The sequence below is a fragment of the Semicossyphus pulcher genome, unplaced genomic scaffold (assembly GCF_022749685.1).
Source record: "Semicossyphus pulcher isolate SPU_LCO1_2020_fin unplaced genomic scaffold, fSemPul1.0.p SCAF_10, whole genome shotgun sequence".
NCBI classification, from domain to species: domain Eukaryota; kingdom Metazoa; phylum Chordata; class Actinopteri; order Labriformes; family Labridae; genus Semicossyphus; species Semicossyphus pulcher.
In genome coordinates, this window is record NW_027211604.1 from 22,895,664 (window position 1) to 22,907,743 (window position 12,080).

A 12,080-nucleotide genomic window follows, 5' to 3' on the forward strand; every position below is an offset into this window, starting at 1 on the left:
CCCTGTTTCCAATTTCTATGCAAAGTTGAGCTCACTGGCTGCTGGCTGTTGCTGCAAAGCTTCCCATCACGACTTCTACAGAGAGAGACGTAGGGGTTTATTTAAAGATGAAACAAACATGTTAAAATCTAGTGCATACTTGAAAGGGTTAAAAGGGTTTTATATTAGTCATTCATCCATCTGGACTGGCCTCTCTGCTCTGAGCCTGACCTTGCTAGCAATGAAAACGTAGTATCAGTCAAAGCTGAAACAGTTAATCGTTTAATTGAGAAGTTGATTGTCAGAAACTTATTCGGCTACTACTATAATATTAGATTAATAATTTATGTTGATTTTGATGGTTACAGCTTCTCCAGTGTGAGGATAACTAATTTTTTTTTATCTTAAAGTGCTCGTCTCGAAGATCTCAGCTTTGTTGTCTTTGGCGAATCGTTTGCCAATATACGGTAATTGTGGGAGCACACTTCCCAGATATCCAGACAGTGTTGCATGTGTGACGTCCACGGTTGGCTCCAGTTGTAACTCCTGATTTTCCTCGCTGACGGTCGCTTTCATTTTTAGACTGTTTGCCTTCATCTGAGCGTCCAATTTGTTTCCCTTTCTTTGGATTTTCACTTATTTTTGAAGTTGTATCTGTAGTCATCGATCTTTTCTTTGTTTGTTCAGCCATAGTAGATTACTACTTACTCGCAACACCTGCAGAGACCGGAAAAGCAGCCGCTTAGCTCCGCCTACCCTCTCTGGCAGACCAACCACTGCTGGCTGATGGAAAACGCGACACTCAGTCTGTGATACTGCAAATGCAAAGGCTTTCATCAGTGGGCCATAGGCTCAATCACCATTGTGTTACATCATTCAGCGATAGATAGTGACTTAACAGACATTTATTTAAATGAAAATCTTCAAGATTATTACTTTAAGCTGTTCAAAGAAAACAATTTCTATATGAAACTGAACGTCTTAAAATACCAAAGGTATTGTCCTGACCTGTGTTTCATTATTTACAGTGTTCCTGTTTCTTTTTTTTTTACCCTAGTATTGACCCCCACACATTTATTTAAATAAAAATCGAGATTTTTACTTTAAACTGAATATTTGTGTTTGAAGCAGTTTGAAGACGTCACATTTAGCTGGGGAAAATTATTGTGCAACTTTTTCAGTTTTTCGATCATTTTATAAAAAGAAAAAGTAAATTACTCTGAAGATTATTTATAAATAGTTGCAGACCTGGTTCTGATACTTAAAATACATTCACAGCCAACACAAACCAGGTGATCCATCTGGCTTTAGTGCTTCCAGCTTGCTCTTGGAGGCTTTACTTTAGACTCTACCAATCAGACTTTTTCTGACTGATAGAGTCTGCTGAGACCAGGGAGGCGTTGTGATGCTGTAATTAGTCTTTGTGTGTGTTTACCTCTTATCATAATGGCTTCTAATGGACACTTAAACACTTAATATGGAATTATTACAATTTAGTTCAGAGGAAGTTTCTCTTTCACAATGAATTATATGGACTCTTTCGCAAAAGGCCTTTATTTACTTTTCCAACACTTTCTTAAAAAAGTAGCTTTTTTACTATCATCAGACATTTAGCTTCAGGACTGGTACTAAGCCATTGTGCTGGTTTGATCAATAAGTGTATTTCTGTGCTGGTTCCTTGAGGTCTTGATCATCTGTCATACACAAAACGTTCACGAAACATGTTGGTCTGGTGCTCAAAAACAAACAAGGCAAAGAAAGACGAGGAAAAAGAAGAGATGGACAACAGACAAACACATTAATACAAAACACACACTTACTTTTTGCCATAGAGACTCTCTGGAGGCCAAGCTGGAGCATGCCGCTACGAACCAGCAGTTACCCAGCTGCCCCTGATGTAAATCGTGTGCGCTGATGCCATCTACGAACAGGTGAGGGTCTTCACACAGCTCCTACACGCACAATGATAAAGACAAAAAAAGAATAATATAGTAACTTTTAGAGGGAAAATAAGATAACTGTAGACTTTGCAATGGATTTAAGCTCAACAATCTAGATATACAGTCCGAGGTACAACACATAGAGGAGCATAAATGTGTTACTGAGGCAGATTCACGAGTCAGAACGAGACCATCTGTCCTAATGCTCCCACGTATCGTATTCATGATCTTCTCCCAAAGTGTGGGAGGGCTGCGTGCATTTACAAAATCACATTTCCTGTAGCTGCTGTGCTGAGGTCCATTTTCTGCCACAATGTGTGGAGGCAGACCTCTATTACAGCTAACAACATGGTGCTCAATGAGCTGGACTCACACACCTCCCCACAAAGATATACAAAACACACACTCACACAAACACACATGTTGGACATCCTGCGGTTCCTGTGATAATGTGTGGGATGAATACAACAGACTGCGGGTCGACAGTAGCCATTTACAGAGAGACACGCTGTCCTCCACTCTTTTGTCTTCACACACAATGGCTTCACTTCAGCACGAACATGTTACAAACAAGAGGAGGGGTGCCAAAAAGAGAGAGTTACAGGCACTACCTCCAAAAGAACAAAATATCTCAAGTATCACAGTGCTGTTGTTTCCTATTTGTTTAGCACCAATTGTAAAAGCCAAAAAGAAGAAATGAAAGTTTCATTTAGCACTTTAAAGCGTAGAAGTTTAAACATTTAGGTGGCCGTACTTTTTTGGTCTAAACTTACAGATGTTGGTGCTGTAATTTGGTCTGTCTTTGATCTGTGTGGGCACATCCAAATGTAGTGAAAATTTAAATAAATGTTTTGCAAAATCTGCACGACTGTTACGTGATATATTAGAAGTGGATTTCTTCAGATAGACAGTTGGGTGTGGTAATAGTCAGGTGCCATTATGTCAGTGTATAGGGGGAGCAAGATGACATTGTTAAAAGATATACAAGGGATATACAAGGAAGGCTATAGTCTCCACATCAAACAGCGCAGATCCTATGTTTTTGTCTGACATCTTCTCTTTCTCTTCTTTATGTTATGTACTTAACGTACAGCATGCGGGAGCACATTTCCCCATTTAACCAGACGTCCACGGTTGGCTCTGGTTGTAACTCTTGATTTTCCTCGCTGACGGTCGCTTTCCTTTTCAGACTGTTTGCTTCATCTGAGCGTCGAGTTTGTTTCTTTTTCTTTGGATTTTCACTTATTGTTGAAGTTGTATCTGTAGTCATTGATCTTTTCTTCGTTTGTTCATCCATAGTAGATTACTGTTTACACGCAACACTTGCAGAGACCGGAGAAGCAGCCGCTTTACGTTGCGTTTGCTCTGCCTACCCTCTCTGGCAGACAACCACTGCTGGGTGATGGAAAACACGTCACTAACTGGGTCACAGGCTCAATCACCATTGTGTTACCTCATTGGGCGATAGATAGAGACTTTTATTTAATTGAAAATCTTAATGAAAATCTTCAAGATTATCACTTCAATGTGCGTCATGATTTTTTCTTGTAGGTTGTTTCAATTGCACTTTTTTCTTTTTGATGGTTACACCAGCCTTTTAATCCCCCACAAAAAACACGGAAAACGTTTTGCAAAATGTCGAATTTTATTCAGATATGCAGCGTAATGGCAGCCATAACAATTTTGTTTGTATTGCCTGACACAAGAAGTGAGACAAATGAATCATTTTTTGTATTAAATCAAAAGGAAACTGTCTGAAATATTACTCTGATCATCATTTAATAGAACTAGTAAAAGAAGTTCATCCATTCTTAAAAAAGAAGCATCTTATTTTAATGATGAAGGAGTAGAAGTTGTAGTGATCACATACGGGTGCTCTTTGGATACTTGGGGTTTGCTATGCTTAAAGAGGGGGCATTATGTTGTTTCATGTTGTAAGACATATACATAATGTTACAATGTTGGATGTTCAGACTAAACATGGGTTAAGTTTCAAATCTGTAGGTAAAAGTATGTTGGAGTAATCCCCAGGCTTCTCAGCTCAGTCTGCAGTGAACGCCAGGTTTCACACAGCTTTTTCTACACTGTTTTTCTCAATAGGCTTCAGAGAGCTGGCCAATCAGAAGAAAGTGGGATTTTAGGGGCGGGGTTTCTTAAAGGGACAGAGCTGACTGAGTGGTTTCAGGCAGAGGCTGTGAAATTTGAAGCTTGAAATTAGCAAAATGCAACAGTCCTTCAAAGAACAATCCAAGGCAGCCCGGTAGGATTTATGCAGAATTAAGAAGCTTTTAATTCACCTGGAAAAATATATTGTAAAACACAAAGACCATCCTCAGTCCTTATCAGGGCCATAGTCAGCAGTGGTTTTAATCTAAGTCTGATATCACATAATGACTTCATGATTTCACTATAAAGGTTTAATGAAACCAAACAAAATGCATCATTTCATTGATTTGCCAATATCTGATTTTTAATATAAAGGTTAACACCACCTAATATAACTAGAGAACAACTTAATTTTTACTGCAGCCTGCAGAGCTGTGCTGCCAGGGGTCTGGGTGTGAACAGTCTGTCTGTTTTCTGCTTTATGGCACCGGCGGGTCGATGGGCTCCTCGGCCATTACTCAACAGACAGCAGAAAGCACAGCACCACTTAACAGCTCTTTATCTTTACACACTTGCAGCACTCAACTAGGGTTAGAAAAGTAAAAGAGGGAGAAAGAGGGAGAGAGATGGCGTATGTGAGATTTTACTCATGTTACATATTACATACGGTGCCATCAGTGTGGGACAACTGGCTTTTTATTAAACACGGGAAAGTCAGGGTCAATTTGATAACCCCTAAGCTAGTGAAAGTTTTATCTTTTACACTTGTCTTATCAAGTTTCTAGCATCCATATAAAACCATGTAAATGTGATTTCATACCATGTTGTTTATATGCTGTCACATAAAGCTGTCTCTGTTGGTCCAGAGGGTGAGGTTTGATTTTTACCAGATGCCAAAAAAGCCAGAAGAAGAATAACTTGGAAAATACAGCAGAAAAGCAACATACAATTTTGCTAGCTAGCTAACAGGAAACCATACTTATTAAATTATTTGTATCTAACGTTTATTTAATCAGGAGTGACAACTCATTAAAACCCTAAGAAAAAGAATTAGATAGATAGATAGATAGATAGATAGATAGATATCATATTGAAATTGCAATATAAGTCAAAATAATCTCAATCAGATATTTTTTCAGAATCGTTCAGCCCTACATCTGTGTATTTGTAATTTAGTCCAAAACTCACTTACAGACTGCATTTAGCGAGGTGTGCAGTCAGAGTGAATTGTTCCACTTTAATATATTGTTGATAGTTTATATACTACCATTTGTATTTGTGCTGTTGATTGGGAAAAAGCAATCTAAAACCATGATAAATGATTTGGGGTCTTGTTATTAAGATTTACAATTTCTTTGTCGTTCTATCGCCTGAAGTTGAAAAGTGAGCGTACATGTCTTCGTGAAAGCTGCTTCAAGAAAACCTGACACAAATTTTTTGAGCCTGAATCTGAATTTTTTAGCAGACAAATAACACGAAAAAAGGAAACTAAATCCATCACTTCCAAACCCAAACATGCTCTCCTTAAAAGTCAACAGGTAAAAGTGTTCATGTGTTTCATGTGCACTAAGTGCTTTCACTTCTGATACACTGAAAACTGCTGCACAGCAACGTGTCGTCTTTATTTCTTGTGTTGCACCTTTGTTGCTGTCATCGTACACAATCTGATTTTATCCTGTTATCTGGATATAGTGCAGCACTTTTTATGTCTCAAAGCATCTTGTGTTTATATTTGTGTTGCTTTTGTGCTGCAGAAATTACTTCCACTTCTCGATCAATAAAAATACGAACTCAAAAAAAAAAGAAGAAGAATAAAATAACAACTTTAAGCCGTGCTTTCACAACCAATCTACCCAAAATAAGTTCTGCTAAATGTCTTTACAATGACAGAGAACAAACTCTTTGCATGTTGACATTTGGAACGATAACAGAGACATTTCCACCCACTAAAAATAACATTTAATGAAAGTATAATATTCTAAGTCAAATATTTGCATTTTATGATTAATTATACTCCATGAAACTGTAAAGATACTGAATGCAGTCACAACCTAATTAGATCAATGGTGAGAAACCCACTGAGGCCACCTGCCAGCTGCAGCTTCCTGTGTGAAGTCTGCATATTGTTTGTCCTTGGAGAGCTCTGGTTTCCTCCTACAGTCCAAATGTATGTAGGTGACGTGAACAAGAGACTCATGACAATTCCCATAGCTGTGAAAATGAGTAGGGAAGTGTTTATATGTATGTGTTAGCCCAGTGATAGCCTGATAACCCGTCCAATCTGGGCTGGAATATGCTCAAGTCCCTCCCCCACAACTTCAGTACGGTACCAGCCTTCTACAGTCATGTGTATGTGGATGTGTACAACTGCAGATCACAGCAGGAACACACTATGGCGCATGTTCAAGTGTGGTTAACAAAAGCACACACACGCACACACCCACACACAGGATACAAGCAAGGTCGGTAATTTGCTGACTCTGCAAAGCTGATTGCTGCAAAAGCAAACTTTTAATCAGAAGCAGAGGCCACTGCAGTGCTCCCCCGAGGCCTCCAGGCTCCACCAACACGCAGCCCCTCTCACCCTACAAACACCAGCACTGGAGCACTTCCTGTCCGTACGTGCAGGTTGGCACTACTACGTGGAGCCATGTTCGGATGATCACAGACCTGTGTCTGACCGGTGCCTCAGTTAAGATCTCTAATCACGTTTTTTTCCCTCCGTCTGCAGCAGCATTGATTGGTGGAGCCTGAGCAGCGACGGGGGCTCACTGTGGTGGCCTGCCGTCCAGGGATTGGCTCAGGTGGCAGAGTAATAGAGTATCGATCCTCACCCGGCTCCGCAGACACTGAAGTAATGTGAATATTGTGACTGAGCACGGCCTAATCATTTAGCCTGCTACTGAGAACCTTTCAACCAGCTTCACAGCCGTCCTCAGCCCCATCCATCAGCCCGTGAGGGGAACCAGCAGCCACACATGCTCAGACAGACAGAGTACAAAGAGTGGACGCTAGCAGCACTTACGTTGGCGTACAGTCAACGGTAGAATTGGTGATTTTCATTTGAAACATTTGCAAAGCTAATTTGTAAACATATTTAAAGTTAGCAAACAAACTGACTAGCAAATTGGTTTGGCATTTCGGCGACAGTCAGTGGGCCAAGCAGGTTCATTACACATACGCTAGTCTATCTTTTCCTATGTTCTGTTTTCAGTCCACGATCACAGTGAAGCGAAATGTGTCTCACCTTTGTCAGTCAGATTCCTGTGTGGATCAACAGACTGTGATTGACAGCTAAAGCACGCTGAGGGTTCTAAAGTGGGGTCAAAAAATGCCTGATTTTTTTATGACTTGTTTTTGTCAGTTGCTGAAAATAGTAAATGATCATTGATAAAGGGTGCTTGAAATCACCTGACTGTATGATGATACGTTTATTTTTAAAAAGACAAAAAGTAACTAAAAACTAATTTAATAATGGGGATGCATTTGCTCTGATTGCTCAGGTGCCTATGTAGTAAATTGATATACGAGTGGATTTATTTGCTATATTGATTTACCTACTTTTTATATTTTCATGGTAACAGCAGGCCTTAGATTAAGGGTTGGGTCAGAGCAAAAATTCACATCGGCAGCATATGAGGTCCAGCACAAGACCAGATGGGTGTGCCAAATTTTACCACTGGGTTCAGCAGTGCAAGAGTTGGCCTAATGCAGTTTGCAAACCACCAAATACACTAAATAAGATGAATGTTTCCTGCAGTGTTTACAGGTTGCCTCTTCCCTTAGTTTCCAATTCTAAATTTTGACATATTGCAGTTTTGGTTATATTTGAAACAAACAGCCATCTCTCATCTTGTCATCCAAAAAATACATAAAGATTTCTAGCAAACAACCACAACTTGCGGCGTGAAAATCTTCCACCTCCGATATGGACTGAAATTAGATTTCACTTGATACATTCAGATACTTCACAGGAACGCTAACACGGAATAGAAATGCTGTCAGTTGAAAAATGTCCATTGTCTCACAGCGCACATTGTCATATCGGCCCACCCTGGCCTACTGGAGACATAAATAAACCCGAATCATTGGAGGAGACGAAGGGAGAGGAAGAGGAGAAGGGCAGCAGGAGGAAGACAGACAGGCTGAGAGACGATGTGAGACAGTGAGAGAGGAGGAACATTTTATTAGAGCCTGCTCTTTAAGCTCGCACGCTCTGCCACTGGGACTTCATTGCAGCCATAAATATCGCCTAGATTCATCTGAGCAAGGATAACACCGAGCACAGCAGCCTCTGGGGGGGGGGGGGTCCCGCCTGTGAACCTTCACCCTGCAACTGATTACATGACCTCTCTGTAACTTCACTGTCTGTTGGTGTAAAATATAACAATTCTAATCAATCAAGCACAGATCCTTTAACTTATGTTCTTCATCAACCCCAGAGACATTTATCCAAATATTCTGTCAAATAAAAACTGCACCAGGAAAAGCAACTTATATGTCATTGCCCACTTTCAGGCAATTTGTTGCACTTACGAGAAGCTTTTTAAAATCAATTTGGGAACACGAGAGAAAAGCAATCCAACCAAATATTTGTGGAGATGGAGGTTTCTTTCCTCCAACCCAAAATGGGGCTTTTCCGGCATTAAACAATATTACCAGAAGAGTTGTGGTTAAGGAGAGAGCTCTTTCTGGGAATGGCTGCCTCTCGATGGCTTTCGGTTGATAAAACACCAGCGGGAACAGTCGGGATGCTCGACACCATCAAACAGGGCATAATAGAATAAAATCTTATTGAAAACAGGCTAAATTCTCATGCAAGATGTATTTGTATTCACAAAATACTTCTCTTTGTGGTAATCTCGAAGATATCTGTTTCGTTCTCTTTGGCGGCACCTGTGCTTAAACAGTAATTGCCGAAGCACACTTCCCAGATATCCAGACAGTGTTGCATGTGTGCTGACGGTCGCTTTCCTTTTTAGACTGTTTGCCTTCATCTAAGCGTCGAAGTTGTTTATTTTTGTTGGATTTTCACTTATTTCTGAAGTTGTATCTGTAGTCATCGATCTTTTCTTTGTTTGTTCAGCCATAGTAGATTACTGTTTACTCGCAACACTTGCAGAGAGCGGAAAAGCAGCCGCTTAGCTCCGCCTACCCTCTCTGGCAGACCAACCACTGCTGGCTGATGCGTCACTAACTGGGCGCCACTTGTGATTTTTCTGTGAAAGTCTACAGACACCCAGTCTGTAATACTGCAAATGCAAAGGCTTTCATCAGTGGGCCATAGGCTCAATCACCATTGTGTTACCTCATTTTGGCGCTAGATAGAGACTTTACAGACATTTATTTAAATGAAAATCTTGGAGATTATTACTTTAATGTTCAAAAAGTCAAAATGATTCTGTATTATTTTGTATGTAGCCTTGCTGGTTTAATTAAGGTTCAAATCTCACTGTCCCTCTATTTTACTTCCCTTTAGTACAGTAGTAACAGCCTGGAAACCAGACAGAAGTTTATATTGTATTTGTTCTGACAGATGCGTCCAACCCCCCCTCCCATTCAGAGAGCTTTCCAGCCGGCCTGATATAGGTCAGGCCAATCACAACCATTTATGGGGCGAGTTTGATACGATGCAGACAGTATAGTGAGGCGCTGTTTAGGCATTTTTTGTAAACAACCAAGATGGCTGCCTCTATTGTGGAACGTTCTGAATCTGCTATCAAGTCAGTATTTTATTTCACATACAAGTGTTGGCTACTAAATCATGTTATGCCAAACCTAAGAGTGAAATGTTGGCTGGAAGCCAGATGAATTGGATACCTACTGCTTTGTTACAAGTTTTGTTGCTCTAAACGATTGTAGCTTCAAGAGGCATTTTGGTCTGTGCCTTTTGATGTCACCCCGTGGAAATTGAGAGTGTTCAGACTATTTTTCACTTTCCAAAATTGGTACCGAGCTAGAAGACACGTTTTCCAACAGCTAGAAGTCCTAAGGGATGCTAACAAAGCTGTTCTAAGGGATGCTAACAAAGCTGTTCTAAGGGATGCTAACAAAGCTGTTCTAAGGGATACTAACAAAGCTGTTCTAAGGGATGCTAACAAAGCTGTTCTAAGGGATGCTAACAAAGCTGTTCCAACAGAGGAAAGTGGGGATATTGTTGCTGATTGTTTGCAGTTTTCACAACCAAACTTCAATAACTAATTTAAATTGGTTAAGTTGGTGAAAATCTAAATGGTATGCTGGTTTTAAACCAATAAAAAGTCGCTAAATGAATTGGCATAGAGTTGTTGGTGTAAAAGAAAAATAATTGCGTTGATTCACACCAAATCAGATGCATTTTAAAATGGACTGCTTAACTGCACAAACTTAAATCACGTGTGGTTTAATCAGGTTAAATAAAAGAGGATGAACAGATGTGTCTTTTTTTCTCCTCTGAAAACATCACTACCATGTTTTGCTGTTGCAGACTGAGGATTCAGAAGTTATATGAGCTACAAATGTAAAGTTTCTCAGGGAGCCGAAATCCATGGAGATGATTTACCAGTCGGAATGAATATTATTTTTTTATGCGTCCACTCGCTGCTACAGATCAAACTGCAGCTGACTGGCTGTTGAAACCAGAACATTTTCCAGAGTCTTTTGAGGACACACTACACATGGATATTTATAGAAATCTACACCACTGCACCACAACTGACTCACACTTATTGTATATACCCCTTAAAGAACATTATAGGTCAGTCAGTGTCCATTATTGTACAATACTATTACTGTGATTTTCCACAATGTAATTACATATTTAAATATTAAAAATCCCTGTAAGCCCTTCAGGACCATCCATAACTTCATCCAACAGTTTTAACAAGCACCAGTCCAGAGGAACGATTGATCTAATTGGCTAAATTCAAGCTTCACTTTGACATAATTTCTCCATTTCCCACATTTATCCAATCAAAAACAAACACCACTCTTGCAACCCCTGCATGAGCATGTGAAAGCTCAACAGGACTCACAAATCTATCTGCAATAATATGTGAGGCAAGTCGCTGCCACCATTTACAATGTTAATTAATTGCTCTTGTGAAACAGGCCCCCATAGCCTAAGAAGCGCCTACATAATTAATTCTGCAGCGCATAATTTAAACCAACATTTAGTGCCAATACAGGAAGCAGTATATCCTTTGTGTCACGAGGCAGACGGGTGTAGTTTATTCACTGGTCGGAGAAATTGGAATAAAATAAAAATATTGCTGCATTTCTGTCACAGAGTAGAAACTCAAAATGACAGCCGTGATAATGTGACATGTCCCTGTTGTTCTGATGTAGTTATTTACACAAAACAGCATCAATCATTAATTAAATTGGGAACAAATCCCAATTAAAAAATTGATTGAGCCTATGGCCCACTGATGAAAACCTTCGCATTTGCAATCGGCGCCCAGTTAGTGACGCGTTTTCCATCAGCCAGCAGTGGTTGGTCTGCCAGAGAGGGGCGGAGCTAAGCGGCTGCTTTTCCGGTCTCTGCAAGTGTTGCGAGTAAACAGTAATCTACTATGGCTGAACAAACAAAGAAGAGATTGATGACTACAGATACAACTTCAGAAATAAGTGAAAATCCAAAGAAAAAGAAACAAACTCGACACTCAGATGAAGCAAACAGTCTAAAAATGAAAGCGACCGTCAGCGAGGAACATCAAGAGTTACAAGCGGAGCCAACCGTGGACGTCACACATGCAACACTGAAGATCTTCAAGATTAACACTTTAAAGGTCAGTCTAGAAAATATGCCAGTTCTGAATAAAGGCCAAAATGTTAGAAATTACTGGAAATTATGATAATCTACTATAACTGAAATGCATCCCTACATGTGGGATTAAATCTGTTTCATAAGGAAATGCTAAATTACTGCTAACATGCTAGCCATCCAGGACATGCCAGCATCAGTCAATCCTGCTGGTGTGACTGGGCCTTCACATTATGAATAAGTAAAACCTTAAAACATAGGTCCTGACAAATGTATACAGTTTGAAGTCGAGTGTAGTGAATACCAAATTA

The 12,080-nt window shown here is 39.9% G+C and overlaps 1 protein-coding gene across 1 annotated transcript in view; it reads right to left on the bottom strand.

The window, feature by feature from the left end:
* Window positions 1-12,080, bottom strand: part of capn5b (calpain 5b) — a 59,879-nt gene that overhangs the window by 28,768 nt on the left and 19,031 nt on the right. Inside the window, exon 3 of the mRNA XM_069670493.1 lies at window positions 1,800-1,931. Coding sequence (XP_069526594.1) covers window positions 1,800-1,931 — 132 coding nt within the window. The remainder of the gene's footprint in view (window positions 1-1,799; window positions 1,932-12,080) is intronic.